The 23,749-nt window shown below is 43.4% G+C and overlaps 1 protein-coding gene across 1 annotated transcript in view; it reads left to right on the forward strand.

Moving 5' to 3' along the window:
• Positions 1–7,680: 7,680 nt before the first annotated feature.
• The window catches only part of mrpl33 (mitochondrial ribosomal protein L33), a 169,599-nt gene continuing 153,530 nt past the window's right edge, over positions 7,681–23,749 (forward strand). Inside the window, exon 1 of the mRNA XM_063040673.1 lies at positions 7,681–7,708. Coding sequence (XP_062896743.1) covers positions 7,691–7,708 — 18 coding nt within the window. The 5' untranslated portion in view covers positions 7,681–7,690. The remainder of the gene's footprint in view (positions 7,709–23,749) is intronic.

Raw genomic sequence — 23,749 nt, forward strand, 5'->3', positions numbered from 1 at the left:
AGAAACATACCCCTCAGTCCACTGAGTCTACACTTACCATGAAACACCCAGTTTCATCAATCTCATTTTTAATTCTGCCGACATTCCAACCGGCTCTTCCCAGAGTCTGCCACTCACCACATGAGTGTTTCTTCCCAGATGCATCATAGAAAGCATTGCAGCTTGGTCTCTGCCCAAGATCCCAAGAAATTGCAGAGTTGTGAACACCGCCTAGTCCATCAAGCAAATCAGCCTTCCCTCTATTAGCTCTAAATATACTTCTCCCTGCCTTGGGGAACCAGCCTACATAATCAGAGACCCTTCCCATCCCAGTCACTTTCTCTCTTTTTCTTTGTCTCCTTTCAGGCAGAAAATATAAGAGCCTGAGAACCTGTGCTACAGCTCCTACACTGCTGTTATCAGACTCTTTAAGAGATGTCTCATACATCAAAAATTAACTTTTGATTTCTCAATCTTTCATTCCATGGCCCTTGCACTTTATTTGTCTGCCTGAACTGCACTTTCTCTGTATTCTGTATTGCGTTTTCATGTTACTTATGTTTGGAACGATCTGTCAGGATGGCATGCAAGGTAAGCTCTTCACTGTATTTTGATACAAGTGATCACAACAATCCCCGTCTTTGGAAAGTAGAGGAAACCAGAGCACCCAGAGGAAATCCATACAATCACAGATGGAGAACCTGCAAACTCCACATGGGCAGCACAATTGAACCTGGGTCACAGCACGCAGCTCTCCTAGCTGCACCACGGTGCCTCCTTTCTCTAAGAAGCCTATGTTGCTGACATTGTACCTTCTTCTTTGTCAAGGAAGGAATTACATTATAATTGATCTCTGAACTCACTTTTTCCACGGTCATCACCGAATCAACCCGGAGTACACAGTACTGTGCAAAAGTCTGAGCCACATATATAAATAGGGTGCCTAAGGTTTTTGCCCAGCACTGTAGTAATTTAAGAGAAGCATTCTGTTATGATCAATGGATCAGTTGTTTGGAATCACATTACCTTGCCTGGTGTCTCAGGGCAGGGCATGTCTGAATCCATACCATCCCCCAGCCCTGGCACTCCTTCTCTGCCACCTGTCCCATGCCCCTCCCCTGGTGCTCCACCCTTGCCATTCCCAACATCATTTGTTCCTGCCAGATTTACTAACCGGCTCTCCACTCCACATTGACAAATACAGTACTGTGCAAAAGTCTCAGGCACCCTAGCTATAAATGTGCGCTGAAGACTTTTGCACAGTACAGTACATATTATGACATAACTCTTCCATATCCTCTTATATATCACTTGCTAGAACTAAGTGGCCTACATGAGCACTTCTGAATTAATTCCTACAGTATTTCCATAAGACCATCATCACCATCATTATGTGCTTTGTTGTATGACGTAGGCAATCATGGTCTCATGACCAGGACTGATCTTGGAAAATTTTCCTCCGAAAGTGGTTTGCTATTCCCTTCTTCTGAGCAGTGTCTTTACAAGAAGGGTGACCCCAGCCATTATCAATACTCTTCAGAGATTATCCACCTGGTGTCTGTGGTCACATAACCAGGACCTGTGATATGCGCCAGCTGCTCATACGACTTTCCACCACTGGCTCCCATGGCTTCACATGACCCTGATCGATGGCTTATCCCTTGCCCAAGGGCGACCTGCAGGCTGGCAGAGGAAAGGGGCACATTACACCTCCTTTGTAAAGGCATATCTCCAGCCCGCCACCCAACTCCAAAAGATACTCCTTTGGAATGCATACTACAACAAGCTATTTTGAAAGTCAGATTTGTAAGGTGCCACTAATGCACAGATTGGGAATTGGGTGATAGTTTATTATTGTCACATGTGCCAGGGCGCAGTGAAAAACTTTGTTCTGTATGCCATCCATAGAGATCATTTTGAAAAGTATGTGCATTGAACAGCACAAAAGGAAAAGCAGTAACAGAATGCAGAATAGAGTTACAGAGAAAGGGCACTGTGGGTAGAAAATTGAGGTGCAAAGGCCATAACTAGGTAGACTAAGAGACCAAGAGTTCACCCTTATCATACAAGAAGTCCATTCAAGAGTCAAATAACTGTGAGACAGAAACTGCCCCTGAGCCTGGCAGTGAATACTTTCAAGCTTTGGTATCTTCTGTCCGATGGAAAAAGGAAGAAGAAACAATGACTGAGGCAGGAGTCATTGTTGATTATGTTGACTGCTTTCCCAAGGCAGCAGAAAGTACATAGGGGGAGGTTGGTTTTCATAATGGAGTGAGCTGTGTCCACAATTCCTGCAGTTTCTTGCACAGAGCTTTTGCCATACCAAGCCGTGGTGCACTGAAGTAGCATGCTTTCTGTGCTGCATCTACAAAACTTGGTGAGGGTCAGTGGGGTCATGCCAAATTTCCATAGAATTGCCTTAGCCTTCTGATGAAGTAAAGGCACTGGCATGTTTTCTTGGGCGTAGCATCAAAATCATTGCACCTGTACAAGCTATTGGTACTAGTTACACCTAGCAACCTGAAGCTTTCAGCCATTTCCACCTCAATATCATAGGTATGCACAGGGGTGTGTAACTCTACCCCATTCCCAGAAGTTAAAGATAATAGCAAATTCTACTGTTGACAAAACCCAACATAGTTCACTTCTACACATTTTGAGTGAATAGTAGAGCAGTTAGCACTGCTGCCTCACAGTTTCAGAGACTAACTTCAACCCTTACCCCAGGTGATGCATCTCTGGAGTCCATTTCTCTTCATGATCGTGTGTGGTGGGCTTTCCTCACATATCCCGAAGAATTGTGGGTGGGTAAGTTAACTCTTCTTCTTCTTCTTCTTCTTCTTTTTCTTGAGTTCATCACCCCCTCTGGGGCATAGACTGCCTACAGTAGCTTGCCAGATTCCTCTTGTCAAGTTGTTCCCAGTTGTAGCTTATCTGCGAGTATCCTTCCTCTCCCGGGGGCGAGGTCTTTGGAGCTTCTGTAGTTCTGGGTTTTCACGGGATGAAGTTGCTAGCCCCATGCCCAACCCTCCTCCTCTCGTAACCGGCCTTGAAACCATCCACGGTGGAGTTGATAGGTAATTGGCTGCCGTAAATTACCCCTTAGAGCAGATAAGTGGCAAATGAACTAAACGGAGTTGAAGGCATGTGGGAAAGAAAACAGTGTCTAGGGGAAAAGGACTTGTGGAATTGCTCCCTTTGGAGTTGGCATGGATGTGATGGACCAAGTGGCTCCCTTCTATATCAACTTATGTATAAGATATAGAGTTATAGAGTCACAGAGAGGTACAGCACAGAAAAAGGCTATTTGGCCCATCTAGTCCATACCGTAAACCATTTAAACTGCCTACTCCCAGTGACCTGCACTGGAGCCATAGCCTTTCTTATCCCTACTATCCATGTACCTAACTAAACTTCACTTAAATGTTGAAATCAAGCTCACGTGCTGGCAGCTCATTCCACACTCTCATGATCCTCTGAGTGAAGAAATTTTCCCTCATATTCCCCTTAAACTACTCACCTTTCACCCTTAAGCCGTGACCTCTGGTTGTAGCCTCACCCAACCTCAGTGGAAAAAGCCTGCTTGCATTTACCCTATCTATACCCCTCATGATTTTGCATGCATCTATCAAATCTCCTCTCAGTCTTCTATGTTTCAAAGAATACAGTCTTAACCTAGTCAATCTTCCCCTATAACTCAGGTCCTCCAGACCCAGCGACATCCTTGTAAATTTTCTCTGCATTCTTTCAAGAACATATGTGCAAAAAGAAATAGGAGGAGGATTAGGCCTTCAGGCCCCTCAGTCCCACCCCATTAGTGTGATCATGTCTGAATTAAGCTAGCCTTAACTCTACTTCTGTACTAATTCTCCATAACCTCAATCCCCAATGTTACGCATAAGTGAATCTTCAATACATCTGATGGCCTAGAATCTACAACACTCTGAGGTATCAGATTCAAATTGTTGCTCTCCTTTCTACTTCACTCATTGTGTATCTTATGCAAAGGTCTCAATAGTCATCTTCATCTCCGTAAAGATATTCCTGCTGGCTTAGAACGATATCTCCTTCTGTCTTTTCCACTAGCTCCATTGATGTAAAAATACATTAATCTATGTATACTCGTATACCCTGTGTTTGAATTTTCACAATGGTAACTTTGAGCAATATATCTGTAATTGTATTTAAAATGTTTATAGTCGTTGATATAATCATATCAAGCAAAGTACCCACCTTTACATTCTTAATACAGATCCTACTGATGTTGATTTCCTATGACCAAGAATCACCTTCATATGCTTATAGGCTGTGACCAAGGTTTGCCAAATAGTTGTTGAAAATACTTTGCTCCAAGCTCATACCATAATGCATATGTAGTTTCCAATTTGATCATAATTTCACTCATGCTTCTGCAATTTATCAATAGACTGATTGGTCACAGTTTTTCCCCCATAGTACAGGATTCCAGATCTAAAGGGCAAAGCTTTAAGCTGAGAGAGAAAAGATTTAGTAGAGACCCGAGGGACAACCTTTTCATACAAAGGGTTGTGTGTGTAAGGAATAAGCCCCAAGAGGGAAGCATGCATGCAGGTATAATGACAACATTTAATATACGCTTGGTCAGGTACATGGATGGGAAAGGTTCATAAGATACAGGTCAAACTTGGGCAAATGGGACTGGTTTAAATGGACATTCTGATCAGCATAGATGAGTTGGGCTGAAGGGTCTGCCTCTACATTGCTTTACCTAAGACTCTGTATGCGAGGTAAACACATCTGAATGTTTTCTCAATCATTATGCATTACATCATTTATTACAGCCCTACCCCCAACTTAAAACATTCTGCATTTGGACATGTAGCATAGAAGGTTACTAAGACCTATTTTCAAGACTCTCCTTAAATTAATCAGAGGGATTTCTGTTTCTGCTTTTCTGCTGAAGCTGATGTAGTTCTTGCTCAATCTGGCAGAAAGCAGACACAGTGGTTACCACACCTCAGAATGACTACCTTCTTCAATCATGCCAACTTTTACTGCCTTCGCCTTTTTCTTTCTTTGGTCTTGATGGAGGGTGTTAACCCGAAACATTGACCATCCATTTCCCTCCACAGATGCTGCTTGAGCCGTTGAGTTCCTCCATTGCTTTATTATTGTTTTGCTCCAGATTTCAGCATCTGCAGTCTCTAATGTCTCCACGTTTTCTTTGACTTCTGCATCCATTCATGTTGCATTCACTCCACTTCTGAACCCCTCTATCCTCATGAAGGATTCAGAAGCGGAAGGGGTGAGTAACAAGTTCCTGGGTGCCAATATCTCTGAGGATCTATCCTGGACCCAACATATTGATGCAGAAGAGAAGGCACGAGAGCCGCTATATTTCATTAGGAGATTTAATATGTCACCAAAAACATTTGCAAATTTCTACAGATTTACTGAGGAGAGCATTCCAACTGGCTGTATCACCCTCTGGGATGGGAAGGGGCTGATGCACAGGATCAAAATCAGATGCAGAGAGTTGTAAGCTTAATCAGCTTCATCATGGTCACTCACCTCCGTAGTATCCAGGCACCTTCGAGGAGCGATGCCTCAAAAAGGCAGCATCCATCATTAAAGACCACCATCACCCAGGTTATGCCTTGTTCTCATTGCTACCGTCAGGAAGGAGGTACAGAAGCCTAAAGGTACACACTGAACGATTCAGGAACAGCTTCTTTGCCTTTGCCATCTGTTTTCTGAATGGACATTGCACCCGTGAACACTACCTCTCCACTTTTTTATTTCTATTTTTGCACTACTTATTTAATTTAACTGTTTAATATATATACAGTTTCTGTGATTCGTGTTTTTTTCTATTATTGTGTATTGCATTGTACTGTTGCTAAAAGGACAACAAATTTCACGATATAAACCTGCTTCTGATTTACATTTACTTGCTGAACACTTACTTCCTTTCAGCTTTACTTTGTGCTCAATCAGTCACCCTTAGTCTTGTAATATTGCCCCGTGTCCTTTGGTACATCATTTTAATTACATGGAGAACTATGCATTTCTTGTAGTATCTTGTCCATGATACTTTGAAAGATCTTTGATAATAATTTCACCGAATAATGTAATTTATGTATGAATAATGATTCGAGTAGATGGAGCTCGTCAGCCTGGGAAGGCAGTCCATCTAAGAGAGGGAAAACTCTGATTTCAAATCTCCACTGCCTTGCAGCCATACCCACTCATGGGAAAGGCTTCAGGAGTAAACCCTGAGGACAAATACGAAGCTGGAGTCCCTAAGGCAGTCCGACATTTCCTTCAACCTCGTTCTGGCAACTCCTGCGACAACACTGGTGCCAAGCTGTATCAGCCCTTGCCCTTCCCTTGGACAACATCGGTGTCATGGAGAGGGGAGACTTGCTGCATCGGCAACTGCCAATCTTCCATACAACCTTGCCCAGGCCTGAGCCCTGGAGAGGACACTCCAGCATCGCCTCACCGCGACAGCACAACACGGAAAGCAGCAGTCTACCGGCTGTCGCTGCGGCCGAGACTGTCACTCCCATGTGGGCCCCTACAGCCACAACAGGCGCTGCTTTACCAACACAGACTGAAGTAAGACTTTCCAGGCACAGATCCATGGTCTCATGAGACTAACGGATACAACGAATGACTCTAATGTCAATTAATCATCAAATATTTCTGGTTCTCCATATCCCCATTCAGCTGAGATCTGATTTGATGAACATTTTGGTTCTTGGCAGTTCTCTATATGAATCCTCTTCAGTAGCCAGCTGAATTGAGTGACCCATTATAATCACTAGATATTCAAATAGTCTTGTCCATTTGGGATGCTACTACATTTCATGTTCTCCAGTCATAGAGACATACAGCACAGCAACATGCCTTCTGCCCAATGCATCCATGCTAACCATCAAACAGCCATCTATTCTAAACTTACACTAATGCCATTTTGTTCTCCCTGCATTCCTATCAACTGCCTAGCACAGATCCTGCCACTCACCTACACACAAGGGGCCATTAACCTGCCAATCTGCATGCCTTTGGAATGCGGGAGGGAACTAGGGCACGTGAGCAAATTCCACGCTATCAAAGGCAGAGCTTGCACACTCCTCGTGGTCAGATATGAACCTAGGTCACTGAGGTGGCAGCTCTCCTAGCAAAGCCACCGTGCTGTGTGTCTTCACTCGGACTCCCTACCCCATGTTTTTCTCCATGTGGTGCCCCTGCAAGGCATTTTCTTTAGCAGCCATCTCTTTCACTGATGCGACCCCTTTACATAAAATAACTTTGGTCCAAACTCTGAAGGACAGCCATCTAAAGGGACAATTTTGGGTGACATGCTGCAGTCAATTGCATATTTGTTGATAAATTCAACAAAGTACCTGCATCATCCAGAACAGCAGACTATTGTGAATGAGAATATTTTGGAAATGGGCTGAGAATGGCTGAAGAGGGCTTTTTCCATTTTTAATATCTCTATTTTTCCCTTTCAGGATTCTTTTGAAGACCCTGACCTGGAGGTACACGCCCACTACGATTCTTTGCGAGAATGGGACCTGCTCTCGGGATTTCACAACTGGCCATTATTCGGCATGCCAAGAGCATGGTCTAAGAGCTTTGCTCACCTTCAGAGGTCCGAGATTTCGTGGCTCTGGAGACGGGGGGAACGGAGGTTGATGTCCAGGCAGGAGATCAGTGTGTCATGGCAGCTCTAGTTAAGGTAAGTGCTATTGTTGAGTTATTGGTAAGTTACAGACATTTATCATTCATCAGGACACAGGATTGATAGTTAAGAAATACTTGAACTGCTTGTTTCTATTTATCCTTCTGATCAGACCATGACATGTAGTAACCTTGACGACCACATCAGACTCATCAAGCATCACACATGTGGAGGCTTGACTGGTCCCGATATCACCAGTAACGTTAGATTGAAACTTCAACTTTGCCTACCTATAGAGAAATGGGATAAAATTTTTCAATTAGTTAGTTCTTCCTCTATATGTGCTAAACATACACTAATACAATTTAAAGTAGTGCATAGGGCCCATATGTCTAAAGATAAATTAGCCCATTTTTATTCCCATATAAACCCTATTTGTGACAGATGTCACTCTGAGGTGCCTTCTTTAACTCATATGTTTTGGTCCTGTCCTCTTTTGGAAGAATTCTGGAAAGATATTTTTGATATTATCTCAAGAGTTTTGCTTTTTGATTTACAACCCCATCCTATTACGGCAATTTTTGGTTTGCCAATAGTAGAACATAGATTTTTATCCTCTTCAGCCTGTTGGATGATTGCATTTGTTACTTTAATGGCCAGAAGATCCATTTTATTGAACTGGAAGGAGACTAATCCTCCTACTACATTTCAATGGTTTTCCCAAACTATATTATGTTTAAATTTAGAAAAAATCAGAAGTGACATTTTTGATCCTTCAGTTAAATTTGAAGAGACTTGGAAACCATCTACTCAACAGTTTCATATGATGTAATTTGACCTTTCCGAATTCTTCTTATTAACTTAAAATATATGAATAGAGGAGCGGAGTTGACGACATTACTGAACGTGTTTGATTTAAAGATAATGGTCTAGCTTTGTTTTGTTCCATTTGCTTTCTTTTTTTTTGGGTTTAGTATTTAGTTTTTTTTTTGTTTTTTTGTGCGGGGTTTCTTTGTATTTTTTTCTTTTTATTTCTTTTTTCTCTGTGATTAATTATATTAAGAGTTTGGAAGTCTATTATACATGTATTATTTGAAATCTTTTTGTACATGCTTATCAACAATAAGATTATTCCAATCTCGCTGTATCAATATTGTTATTCTGTTTATAATTTTGGAAAATTAATAAAAAGATTTAAAAAGAATGTTAGATTGAAATCTCTGAAGGGCACCAGAAAGTCAGATTAATTGTGCCCTTCCAAAGATCAACTGAAGTCAAATAATGACAACATATCTATTTAATATGTGAGTACATTAATCTATTATCTGCCGTGTTAAGGAACATTCCAGGATTGTACATGCTGTTTTTTTGATTTGCCACTCCTGTCTGAATTAAATCATTGATTGTATCAGCTCTTACTACATCTCAGTACATCCTCCTGTGTTTCTATACTGTTGGCTAATGTTCTGGCTACCTTCCCAGTACATTACTCATCTGCTTCCACAAACAGGTATCTTACAACACCAAGTCCTGACCTCAGTTTGTCTCTGACCTGTAAACTCCAGTGCACAATAGCTTTGTGTGCATTTGGAAGTGATAGTTATACAGTTGTACAGTTGGCTCAGTGTCTATCCTGATCATTATGCCTATTAAAGCTAATCCCACAATCCTGCATTAATTCCAAATCCCTTTGTGACATGCTCATTCAAGCACTTGTCCAAATCCTTCTTAAATGCTCCTACTATTCCTGCCTCAGCACCAGCTCCTCTGTCAGCTCATTCCAGAGGCCGATTATTTCTTGTGTGATGAGGTAATGCCTCATAACCCCATTTAAATTTCCTCCCCCTCACCTGAAACTGATGCCGACTAGTTTTAGACCTGCACCATAGAAAACAGGCTCTGGTTATCTACCTTGTATATGCCTTTCATCATTTTTATAACATTTGTAACGTCACCTCTCTGCCTCCTGTGCTCCAGCCTATCCAATCTCCCCGATAATCCAAACCCTACAATCCAATATCCAATTTCTCTTGATAACGCAAACCCTACAATCCAGCATCCCTCCGATAATCCAAAAACTACAATCCAGTATCCAATCTCTCCAGATAACTCAAACCCTACAATCCAATGTCCAATCTCTTTTGTTAACTCAAACCCTATGATCAAGTATATAATCTGCCTGATAACTCAAACCCTGCCATCGAGTATCTAAACTCTCCTGATAACTCAAACCCTACAATCCAGTATACAATCTCTCCTATTAACTCAAGCTCTACAATCCAGTCTCCGACCTCCCCTGATAATCCAAACCCTACAACACAATATCTAATCTCTCCTGATAACTCAAATCCTACTATCCAGTATCCAATCTCTCCTGTTAACTCCAGCTCTACAAACCAGGTTATAAGGAATGGTTTCTAATGTCCTTAACCACGTTCTCTGATTCTCAAGCCAACGTTCAAATAAATGAGGGTGTGCTAGATCATTATGGAATAATATAGCCAGTCCTTCAGCTGAGAAGGCATGAGATTGAAGGAAGTTAGAATGGTGAAGAGGCAGGAAAATTATTACTTTAAAGTCAATTGAGTATGTTCACGTAGACAGCAAAGGGTTAAAGGTATAATGGAGAACACCAGAAATAACATATGCAGGAAAGCAAGAGCACTTAAGCGCCAATTAAAGGGTGGAAGTGGTTTCCAGAGCACAGGCACTAATTGTGTAATGGCTTGGGCCTGAAACATCATGTACACAGCTTGGCATATAACTGTCACATCAGCCAACAGCTCTGTTTCCCAGGCAACATTGTGCCTCAGCAGGGGGAGAGAACGAGGTGGAAAACTACATACAAAGCGGTTGTATTGGAGCCAGAAATAGAATACGGATAAACCTGATACTGAAAGCCTCTGAGTACACGTGTGTGTGTGCACATGGGTGTGTACGTACGTGTGTGTGTGTGTGTGTGTTTGTGTGTCTATATCCATATGTATGTGTATGTGTCTCTGTGTCTTTGTGTATTTTTGCCTTTATGTGTCAATGCATGTGTGTGTGTTTGTCTAAGTTTGTGCATATGCATCTCATCTAAGTATGTCTGTATATCTGTGCACGTGTGTGTGTGTGTGTGTGTGTGTATACATCAGTGTCTGTTTATGTAAAAGAGAAATATTTAACTAAGACCATATAAAGTAGGAAATGGATAGGCTATTCGGCCCGTTCCTTCAGAGGATCGTTGCTGATCCAACATTCCTCAGTCCATTTTCCCGTCCTTTCACCATAACCCTTGGTTCCTTCACTGATTAGAGATATATCCAAGAACTCTGTACATAGAAACAGATTCACTCAGAGGTTCTGTAAAGAAATGTGGTCAACATCAAAGAGAAAACATCTTGCTAGGCTCTGTTGAAGATTAGGAGAATAGGACAGAAGAGATTGCTTTGCTAGAAGTCAAGGCTAACTTGATGGGCCAAATACTCTCATTCTGTGTCATAACAATTCTCTGATTTCATTCTAAAACAGAAAGGACCCTTTCCTTTAGTAGGAAGTCCAATAGGTAGACATAAGTTGATCGGTGGAAGACTTAAAAAGGGGTTGATGTTTTCAATTGAGAAGAAATAATTACCACCTAAAATTATGTTGACATTACCTGCATGAACACCAGGAGAACCTAACAGGATTTGGCATCAGAAACACTAGTCTTGGACCAGACTGTGGTTAGTGATTCTGGGCCCCACAAACTTGGACCAGTACTGATAAAAAATATAAATTGAAATTCCCAGAAACAGACACCCTTGGATCTTTAGAGACATAATAAATAGCAGATTCTGAAACCTGGAGCAACAAACAAACTGCTAGAGCACTGCCTGACCTCTTGAATTCTTTCAACAGTTTGTTACCCTTGGTCATTTGTTAGGAATCCACCAATGGGAGTAAACTGTTGGCCTTCTTATGGAAAATTTGCACATAGTTTAGCAAGTAGCTCTTCTGACCCAGCTACAACCTATAGACCTTCCTTATAAAAACCTCAGCCCTTCTCCTGAGGCCATGGTTCCTCAGACTTGAGCTCATTTTCTTGTCTAAATGCAGTATTATAAAGCACCAGCAGAGCCAAAGTAGTAAGGGAGGTTACTGAGGTCCACAGCATGGGATGAGACTGATATAATACAGCAGAGGCTGTGTGGTTTCTGAAGCACGCAAAGTTTTGGCTGCTCTGATGTAGCCGTCTTCCTTTATTTTGTTGGATTTGATAAAAGTATCCAGATAAATTCCCAAATGAGATTGCTGTATATATATAGATTACAAACTAAGCCATTATGAAATGAAGACAGAGAAAACCAATGGTAAGAGTAACAGTGGTGGAGAGAATGAGTATTTGTACCAGTGAGGCAGACTGGCTTTTTCTAGATGGTGTTGGCCTCCTTAGTTGGTGCTGGAACCAGACGGCTGGGGACTGTTCCATCCCATTCCTGGCCTGTGTCTTGTCGGTGGTGGAAAGATAGATAGATGGATTAGCTTTATTTGTTACGTGCACATCGAATCATTGAAACATAGAGTGAAGCACGGCGTTTGCATCAAATAAAGACAGTGAGGATTGCAAGCGTCGTCACTTTCCCAGCGCCAGCATCACATGCCACAACTCACTAACCCTAACCGCATGTCTTGGGAGTGTGGGAGGAAACCGGAGCACCCGGAGGAAGCCCACGCAGTCACAGAGAGGACGTACAAACTCCTTACATGCAGCGGCAGGAACGGAACCCCCATCGGAGATCACTGGCGCTGTAAAGCAACACGCTACCTGTTTGGAAAGGCTTTGGTGGTGTCAGAAGGTGAGTCATTCACCGGAGAATACACAGGGCACAGGGGCAGGCCTTTTGGCCCATCATGTCTCTGCCAAACATGATACCAAATTAAATGAAATCTCTTCTGGCTGTAGATGATCCACACCTCTCCATTTCACTCTAGTTCAAGGCTCTCCACCCATGGGGACTGGCCACTTGCAGTCTATCCTGCTGACCCTTCTTGGGGTTTTATACTTCAGTGAAATCACTTGTCATTGAGACCTTTTACTACCCCAATCCTTGGGCCCCTCTTTGAAGCGGTAACAATAACTTGCTTGCCTTTCAATTATTTCGATTCCGTTTACTAGTACTGGTGATGTCTTCTGTGCATTGTGGATGGAATGACCAGAACCCTGGTGATGGAGTCTTACAGCTTTTGAAGCACCTCATGAACAATGGATGTCAGACCCATCTGGCAGTAGTCATTAAGCTGTGTTACCTTTAAGTATTGGGATGATATTGGTCTTCTTAGAGGAGGTGGGAACCTCAGATTGAAGTAGCGGTTAAAAATGTCTTCCAGTACTCCTGCCAGCTGGTCTGCACAGGCTCTACGGGGCGGGTGGTGACAGTTCAATCCACTTCCATTGAAAACATGTATAGAACGCTCAAAGCTAATCAGGAAGGGGCATGCTACTGTCCATTAATGTTGCATGATTTTGTCTTGTAGCCTGTTATAACATGTAAGCCCTGCTACAACTTACGGCTGTTCTGGAACTTGATTGTGGACTGCTAATGTCTCTTGGCATCTATGATAGTATTTTGCATGTTGAATCCGGATTTCTTGTGAAGGTCAGGGTCACCTGATTGGACCACTGAAGTCCTGATCTTCATTAGGGAGTGGTTCTCCCAGCTCATCCTGATTTCCTGTCTGGGAACACCTGAATTGTCATCTTTGGTGCAGAGTCCTCTGCAGAACTGCTGCAGACTGCAGGCAAGTTCAGAACACCAGGGATCAGGGACAGGGTATGTTTGTAGCAGGAGCTGGTACATTGAGTAATCGTACATTCCCTGCTCCTTTCAAACTCAACGAATTCCATGGAAATTTTACTTTACTACTGAGTAAATGGAGCAAGAAGTGAAATGGGGGGGGCAGCGGGGTGGCTATTGGTAGAGAGCACACTTTAAATCGAGGGGGTGAAGTTTAAAGGAAATGTGTGAGGAAAGTTTTTTTAAAACAGAGTGTTGAGTGCCTGGAATAGATTGCCAGAGACGGTGGTGGAAGCAGGGAGCATATTAGCATTGAAGTGGCTTTTAGGCAGGTGCATGACTATACAGAGAATGGAGAAATGTAGATCACACACAGGCAGAGGAAACTAGTTGAACTCATCATTAGGTTCAGCGCAGACACTGTGGACTGAAGGGCCTGTTACTGATTTATTCTCTAAAGTCCAATAGTCTGGAAAATTTGCTAGTCCAACACTACCAAAGACCCAAGGGTAACAGGCGTATGATAGAGGAGTGGAATGGTCAAGCAACCTTCCAACGGATTGGTTGTTGTTCCAGGTTCTAGCACCTCTAGTCTCTTGTGTCTCCAATGATTCAAGCGAGCCTGATTCTTAGAATTTTACTGTATCTTTTTTTTCCCCCCAGTACCAATCAAAGTGGATGATTATAGTCAGTGAGGCCTAGAGTTTGTAACCACATTCAAGTCCAAGACTGGTGCCTCTGAGATGATCCAGGTATTGTCTGGCGTAAAAGAAAATGCCCTCATCTCCTGCCAAGTCCTATAAAATCTGTTGCTAAAACAAACACATCTTCCAACTCACTAATCGGCTGACCACTCTTGTCCTTGGGCTGAGAGATGCACAAGTTAAGGATACTTTGCTTTACCCCACACAGCTTTTCACACAAAACAGACTGATTCAGTGAATGAGATCGATGTGTTATGACAGGAAGGCCCAGGGCTAATTTATGGTAGCTTGTTGGTTGACATTATAGATGCTAGACTGGGAGGTGTATTTAGATCTCCTTGAAGCAGTTGGGGAATTTAATTTAAGTAATTAAATAAATCTGTTGTTTCTTCAAAGGAAGATTAGCTAATATGGTAACTGGGACACCGGTGGAATGGTGTGAGAGCACATCTGATTCACTGATGTTCTTCATGGAGGGAGATCTTCCTCAGTCTGTTCCTTTTGTGACTGCTGTCCATCAATGTGACTGAGTCTTAGCTTTTCGGTTCAGTACAATGAGAGGTGGGCAATTAATACAGCTCTTGGTAGGGACATCTGTATCTAGTGCATGTGAAGAGAAACTGAAACACACACACACACACACACACACACACACACACACACACACACACACACACATCAACTGGTCGACAGGTGACTCAATAGCCACAGCTCTACACACCATCCTTACACATCTGGAGAAGAGGGATACTTATATCAGAATGCTGTTCTTCGACAACAGTTCAGCATTTAATACCATAATTCCCTCCAGGCTCGACAAGAAGCTCAGAGACCTCGGCCTTCACCCTGCCTTGTGTAGCTGGATCCTGGATTTCCTGTCAGATCGCCGGCAGGTGGTAAGAGTGGGCTCCCTCACCACTGCCTCTCTGACCCTCAACACAGGTGCCCCTCAGGGCTGTGTACTAAGCCACTCCTTTACTCTCTCATGACTATGTCGCAACCCACAGGACCAATCTGCCAATTAAATTTGGTGATGACACTGCACTGATTGGCCTAATCTCAAATAATAATGAGGCAGCCTACAGAGAAGAAATTATCACCCTGACACAGTGGTGTCAAGAAAACAACCTCTCCCTCAATGTTGCAAAAACAAAGGAGCTGGTTGTGGACTACAGGAGGAATGGAGACAGGCTAACCACTATTGACATCAATGGATCTGGGGTTGAGAGGGTGAACAGCTTTAAGTTCCTCTGCATAAACATCACCGAGGATCTCACGTGATCTGTACACACCAGCTGTGTGGTGAAAAAGGCACAACAGCACCTCTTTCAGACAGTTGAAGAAGTTTGGTATGGGCCCCCAAATCCTAAGAACTTTCTACAGGGCACAATTGAGAGCATCCTGACTGGCTGCATCACTGCCTGGTATGGGAACTGTACTTCCCTCAATCGCAGGACTCTGCAGAGAGTGGTGCAGACAGCCCAGCACATCTGTAGATGTGAACTTCCCACTATTCAGGACATTTACAAAGACAGGTGTGTAAAAAGGGCCTGAAGGTTCATTGGGGATCCGAGTCACCCTAGCCACAAACTTTTCCAGCTGCTACCATCTGGAAAACAGTACGGCAGTATAAAAGCCAGGACCAGCAGGCTCCGGGACAGCTTCTTCCACCAGACCATCAGACTGATTAATTCACGCTGACAAAACTGTACTTCTATGTTACATTGAATGTCCTGTTGAACATAATATGACTTCTCCAGTGCATTCAACACCATCCGCCCTGCTCTGCTGGGGGAGAAGCTGACAACGATGCAGGTGGATGCTTTCCTGGTGTCATGGATTCTTGATTCCCTGACTAGCAGACCACAGTACGTGTGCTTGCAACACTGTGTGTCCAACAGAGTGATCAGCAGCACTGGGGCTCCACAGGGGACTGTCTTGTCTCCCTTTCTCTTCACCATTTACACATTGGACTTCAACTACTGCACAGAGTCTTGTCATCTTCAGAAGTTTTCAGATGACTCTGCCATAGTTGATCTTTGTCACATGGTGTGAGCAGAATTATCTGCAGCTTAATGTGGAAAAGACTAAGGAGCTGGTGGTAGACCTGAGGAGAGCTAAGGTACCGGTGACCCCTGTTTCCATCCAGGGGGTCAGTGTGGACATGGTGGAGGATTACAAATACCTGGGGTTACGAATTGACAATAAACTGGACTGGTCAAAGAACACTGAGGCTGTCTACAAGAAGGGTCAGAGCCGTCTCTATTTCCTGAGGAGACTGAGGTCCTTTAACATCTGCCGGACGATGCTGAGGATGTTCTACGAGTCTGTGGTGGCCAGTGCGATCATGTTTGCTGTTGTGTGCTGGAGCAGCAGGCTGAGGGTAGCAGACACCAACAGAATCAACAAACTCATTCGTAAGGCCAGTGATGTTGTGGGGATGGAACTGGACTCTCTCACGGTGGTGTCTGAAAAGAGGATGCTGTCCAAGTTGCATACCATCTTGGTCAATGTCTCCCATCCACTACATAATGGACTGGTTGGGCACAGGAGTACATTCAGCCAGAGACTCATTCCTCCGAGATGCAACACAGAGCATCATAGGAAGTCATTCCTGTCTGTGGCCATCAAACTTTACAACTCCTCCCTTGGAGGGTCAAACACCCTGAGCCAATAGGCTGGTCCTGGACTTATTTCCTGGCATAATTTACATAATACTATTTAATTATTTATGGTTTTATTACTATTTAATTATTTATGGTGCAACTGTAACGAAAACCAATTTCCCCCGGGATCAATAATGACTATGACTATAATATTTATTACGTTACTATAAATTGCACATTGCACATTTAGACGGAGGCGTAACGTAAAGATTTTTACTCCTCACATATTTGAAGGATGTAAGTAATAAAATCAATTCAGTTCAACACACAGACACACACACACACACACACAATTGGGAAAAAAGGAGTAAACAACAGTCCTGGTGAATGGTCTCAGCTCAAAACATTGAATGTTTACTCTTTTCCATAGATGCTGCCTGGCCTGCTGACTTCCTCTGGCAATTTGTGTGCATTACCTTGATTTCCAGCAAATGCAGATTTTCTTTTGTTTGTGAAATGACTAAACAAGTTTGTTTTAAATTGTAGAGAGGGTGGGAGAGGGATAGACAGTACAAAGGGAATATATATCTCTGACAGGGTGAAGCCATGGTTGCTGTGGTGATATGCTGTTTACAAAGCCTTATGGTTAAATGAGTAATTAGCATATTTAGAGAAAGAAAAAACATGCAGAGCCGTATGTAAAAGTTGTAAAGTGCAGAACAGAGACAATGCAGAGAAGTGAAACCAAAAAGAGAATGTTGGAAATGCCCGACAGATGTGATCGGGTCTGAGGGGATTCACCATCTAAGGGAGCAGCCTGATGAATCTTCACTGCTCTAGCTCTTTTACATTTATTTTAGGTAAGGAGACTAAAACTCTACACAATTCTCCAGGCACGGTCTTCCCTAGGTTCCATATTGTCACAGTAAGACACCTTTACTGTTGCTGTCAAGGCCTCAAACAATAAAGGCCAAAATACCATTTATCTGGAGACATGAGAGACTATGGATGCTGGAATCTGATGCAAAAAGCAACCCACTAGAGAAGCTCAGTGGGTCGAGGTGGGGTGAAATAATTGCCCACATTTCAGATCGAACCCCTTCATCAGGATTGATAATGCAGGTAGCATGGGGGGAGGGGTGGGAATAGGGTTGAGACAGGGCAAGAAGTTGACTGGCGGATTGGGAAAGGGTGAAGGATGGCAGGGGGGGAAAGAATGGATGAGCTTGTGAGACAGAGGAGCAGGTAAGGGAAAGAAGGATAGATGGAGGCAGATGGGGAGAGGGGAGGGTAAAGCTACAAAGCTGATAAACAGGAACACAAAGGCTCCCAGTATTGGACTATGATAAGCAGGGAAGGTGATAATGGGAACTATTCATGGAGAGATGGAGGGCAGATGGAACCAGAGGAGCATGGGATCCAGTGAGTGAAGTGTGTGTGTAGTAGGTGGAGGGAGAGAGGTACAAAAATGTGTGGAAAGAGAATCTGGGGGTGGGGATGTTTGGGAACGGAAGCAAAAATGATGGATGGGACAGAGAGGGAAATGGGAATATGGGAGGTTAGGGATATCTGCAAACCTATTTGCCTTTCTAATTGCCTGTGGCACTTGTACACTGGCTTTCATTGAACTGTGTACAAGGACAGTTGGGTGCCATTGAACTTCAATATTTCCCAATCTCGCACTATTTTAAATGTACTCTACATGTGCTTTAGCTGTCAAGTTAAATAACCTCACTGTTTTCCACATTTAAGCCAATTCCCTTTGCTTCTTCGTCCCAATTCATTCTTGTTTACCATTGTGCAGTCAGCAAAATGGAAGTCAACAAACTTGAAAATATTGTTCATATAGTTTATAAATAGATGGAACCCAACATTCACTCCCCACCCCCCCACACACACACACCCCCAGCAACGTTCTCTCTAATTTTTTTAGTTACAGCTGCGTGGACCAACCATTGCTCTGAGCAGGAAATTTTTACACAGCCTGAAAACTGCGCGGCAACAAAGGCTATGTGCGAACATTGCCCATCCTGAACCCTGTTGGTTACAATCTTCCAACCTGAGAAGAGAAGGTGTAAGCAGGTTCTCCCCCATTGACAGACCTCTTGTTTGATAAAGATGAACTCTTGATCTCTGATCCTCCTCGTGCTGGTCGCCCTTTGTATGTCCACCTGCTCTACACTTTCTCTATAAGGGAAACACTATATTCTGCATTCAGTTTCCTCCCCCTGCCTTTTGCTACCATAATATACTCTAAGCGGGACCACAACCTTGTCATAGGATTTGGAGGCTTGCGTGCCTCAGTGAGCGGTATTGCCTGGAGTCGGGGCTTTATGACTCCAGTTTCGGGAGTGGGGGGGGTCAGCTCAGAGCTAACAACCATGAACGGTCAATAAAATTGCAACAGGAAACGGCAATGAAGAATCCTACATCTGTGCGTGCCGAAGGGTCTCGGCCCGAAACGTCCACTGTACTGTTTGCCATGGATGCTGCCTGGCTTGCTGAGTTCCTCCAGCATTTTGTGTGTGTTGCTTGGATTTCCAGCATCTGCAGATTTTCTCTTGTTTGACATCTGTGTGTGACGGACAGAAATGGACGACCTTCATTGCCACTCTAAATGCCAGCAACGGAACGGGCAGTAAGTACTTCTACATGCAACGACCCATCTGATCAGCATGAAGACTAAAGGCTTTTCACTGGATGTTGGAACATGTGACAATAATATAACAATTACTTGCGCTAAACCCAAGCAAGTACATCACCCCCTTATCCCTCGTGCTTTAATCTTGTTAACTCTGTGCGACTTCATCAAAAGCTCTCCCAGAATCCCATGAATCTTTTGAGTGAGATTAATAGAGATAGGTTCGCAGTGGTCAGCATGGACTTGACGGGCGGAAGGTCATGGCTCCGTGCACTACATCATGAAGGCTATGGTTATGAAATTACCTCCTACCCGCAATTTCTTTTGCTTTGACCTCTATTCGACTGTCAGGGGTTTGAAACGAGAGGAGACAGGTTTGAGATAACTGGGTAACTGATGGAGTACTGGGTTTGACACGTGCCGTGCAGAAAGCTGACCTCCCTGGCAGATGTAATTGCTCTTTAACCAGAGACAGAGAGAGAGAGAGAGAGAGAGAGAGAGAAGGGGGAGACAGAGGCTGACGTTAAATTCTTGTCAGGAGGCTCCGAACGGTTCAGGATTTACGTCAAGGAACCATCTCTAAATCATAAAATCCTAAAATATACCTGGTCTATTTCTGTACCAGGCTGGGGGCTGAGCAGTGTAAAGAGAGTACGTGATTCGATCTTTCCATTATGGTGGCCGTTTATTACAAGAAATTGTGTAATAGCGAGAAATTCCGCCGTGCATCGGTACAATTAGCCACCAATAACACGTACGTCCGCTTTATTCCGGTTTATGCGCGTATGACTGTGCAACAGATCATTTGGCAGCATCCAAAGCATTGTTTCTGCGTTAGTGGATGCCAAGTTTACCAGCGACATTCAGTTCATGACAGCTTTGAGCTGCGTTGATCGCAATTCTTTGCACTATTTTCTTTCCCCCGACTGCTTCAGTGGCGCCCCCTCCACTGTTCGTCCCGTGTCCACCTGCAGCCCCGAGTCCCAATGCTGGTTGGAGTGGTCCGGCCTGCCGTCCTTTAATCTGCCTCCCTCCACCTCCTCGCCCGCTGCCGCGATTGACATCATTGTCACGGCTTCGCAGCTCACTTACGGTCAGCGCAGCGGCCGCGACTGCCTGGAATCGGCAGCCAAGGGGTGTGAGTCACAGGCCAAACTTCTGCAGTTCCCAGCAATTCCCAATGCTCCCGGCTGAGTCACCTGGAGAACCGGATGCAGGGAACGCGCACATACTCTCCCGGGAGCAGCCGCACCAAACAGACTCGCCAGAAGGGACGCACAACCTGCTCTTAATCTGAATCATAGTCAGAAAATGCTGAAGTATTCAGCCCCTATGGAAAGGGAAACAGTTAAGTGCTGAAAGAAGTTCAAGTTTGTCATTAAACCACATGGATGAATATAGTTCAAAGTACATATATTATCAAAGTACATATATGTCTCTATTTTTGTCATTTTCTTGCAGGCATACTTAATAAATCCAATAACCATAATAGAATCAATGAAAGATTGTATCACGGGGCAGACAAACAGTATGCGAAAGACAACAAACGGTGCAAATGCAAAAAATAATAATAATATATAAATAAGCAATATATATCGAGAACATGAGATGAAGAGTCCTTGGGAGTGAGGCGATAGGTTGAGAGTGTTTCAGTGATGGGGCAAGCGGAGTTGAGTGCAGTTCTCCCCTTTGGTTCGACAGGTTGAGGGGCAGTAACTGTTTCTGAAGCTGGTGGTGTGAGTCCTGAGGCTCCTGTACTTTTCTTCTGATGGCAGCAGTGAGAAGAGAGCATGGCCTGGGTGGTGGGGGTCCCTGATGATGGATGTTGCTTCCCTGGGACAGAACTTCATGTAGATGTGCTCAATGGTGGGGAGGCCTTTACCCATGATGCACTTGGCCGTATCCACTACTTTCTGTAGAGTCTTCCGTTCAAGGGCATTGGTCTGTCCATACCAGGCTGTGATGCAGCCAGTCAATATACACTCCACCACACTTCTATATAAGTTTGTCAGAGTTTTAGATGTCATGCCAAATCTCCGCAAACGCCTAACCACTCACCAGTGGAGTCCAAAGGAAAGCTTATGAAGCAATATGTTTGGCACCAGCTTGGCTGCAGGAGCTGCCAGGAGGATATTCAATGATGTCCAGCCACCTTAGGGGCTCCACACCGGATTTGCTGTCTAGGTTTACTCCCGTAGCCTTCCCCTCTCCCGATGCTGCCCACAAGGCAGTGCAGCTATTTACCCATCGCTGGAGATCTGGTTCACGAGCACCATGACCTGTCCACACACAGGTGGGCCTGCGTGCGAAGTGTGCCGGGGCCAGACCTCCTCCCGGTCCTCTGAAGTTTATATTATATATAATATAGCCCAAGTCCCTGTGTGTCATGGCCTGTAGATGCAATGTTGCATTTCTATAAGACCACATATGTTTCTTTCAGGTTCTCTGGTTTCTACTTATGAACTTGCATGTCTTACTAATCCATTCATATTACATTAACTCACAACTTAAGGTGGGGTTCTGGTTCTATTTCACATTTTATCTACCAGATCCCTTTTCCCCATCTGGTCCTGACACATCCCTCCCCACTATTGGTACTATCTACAGGAGGTGTTGCCTCAAGTTGGCAACATTCAGTACCAAAGATCCCCCACCATGCATACCATGCCACCTTCTTGCAGCCACCAATGGGCAGGAGGTACAAAAGCATGAAGTCCCACACCACCAGGTTTGAGATCAGCTAACCCCCTTTCAACCTGCACAACACTAATCCCTAAAGTTCAGCAATACTATGTCCACTTTGATTACTTTGCACTAAAATGGACATCGTTGTTCTCATTGTGTTCCTGTAGTAACTTCTCAAAGTTCAAAGTAAATTTATTATCAAAATACATACATGTCACCATATACAACCCAGAGATTCATTCTCATGCAGGCATTCACAGCAACTACAAAGAAACACAATAAAATCAATGAATGACCTCACCCAAAAAGATGGAGAAACACCAAATTGCGAAATACAACAAGCTGTGCAAATACAAAAAGAGAAAATAATAATAATAATAAGTAAGCCATAAATATTGAGAATATAAGATAATGAGTCCTTGAAAGTGAGTCTGTAGGTTGTAGGAACAGTTCAGTGTTGGGTTGAGTGAAGTTATCCCCTCTGATGGCTAATAACTGTTCCTGAACCTGGATTAAAAAATGTCTTTATTCTGAATGCTGCTTATATAATGTTATGTGCCAGTGATGCTGTTGCAAGTAAGTTCTTCATTACACCTGCTCATGTGTGTTCTTGTACGTATGGAAATAACCATGACTTGACTCAACATGACTCAACTCAATCTGCCTTTCACCTTTCCCCTGATGTTTGCTATTATCACCTTTCATACTTCCAGTATTGTGTTCCTGCTTACCTCCCTCCTAGTTGTCTCCACCTTCACCCTCTTCTTCTCCCACCTGGCTCCAACTGCTCATCATTATCCTTCACCCCTCTTCTGTCCACCAGTCTCTACTTGCTTCTGTCTCACCCTCTCCTTTATATCTTTCCTCTACATTCATGGTCCTGATGAATGGCGTTGACAATGCTGCCCCCTCCCACAGGCGCTGTTCCACTACTGAGTTACTCCAGCAGACCGTTTGCCTTTTCTCTGCCCTTTTATCTAATTATCTTAAACATATATCCTCTGGTTTCAAACCCTGGTTTGCTTAGCTATGGTAACCTAGTGGTTAATTTACTGTGTTTGCTATATACAGGTCTGGGGCAATGATCTAGTGATGTCAATCCAATTAACTGCAGGAATTTTTAAAAATAAACAGTGGAATATATATTTCAGGGAAGTATTGTAATGAAGTATAGGTCCGTTTCCTCAGTTCATGGAAAAATTAGATAATTGCAATAAATATTTGTATTGCCCATGATGTCCACATCCAAAACATGTACATTTTATAAGAGATAGAAAGAATTCCTCCTTTCTTTTCCAAAACCTCTCAAAACCTTGAACATCTCTATTAAAAAATTTTAGTTCTGTTCAAGTGTCAGGGACCTGAATTATTAAGTCTATTTATCTCTCCACTGCTGTTGCCCAACTTGTGGTGTATTTCCAGCTTTATCTATTACTATTTCAGATTTCCAATAACTGCATTTTTTTTTGCTTTTCAGTTATGATTACACAATATTTGGTTCATATTAATCCCAGTTAAGTGGAACTCTCTATTCCTGATTTCAGCGTGACAAATCTTTCCGAGGTTTTTATATCCGTCATGAAGTTAGGTGCCCGGAGGAGGATTCAGAAATTTAGTTGGGATCTTCTTGGTAGCTTATACTGGGATACAATCCATGCATATTTTTACTACAAAGTTTTTGGCTGCCAATCTGAATGCATTAC

The sequence above is a fragment of the Mobula hypostoma genome, chromosome 2 (assembly GCF_963921235.1).
Source record: "Mobula hypostoma chromosome 2, sMobHyp1.1, whole genome shotgun sequence".
Classification (NCBI taxonomy): Eukaryota; Metazoa; Chordata; class Chondrichthyes; order Myliobatiformes; family Myliobatidae; genus Mobula; species Mobula hypostoma.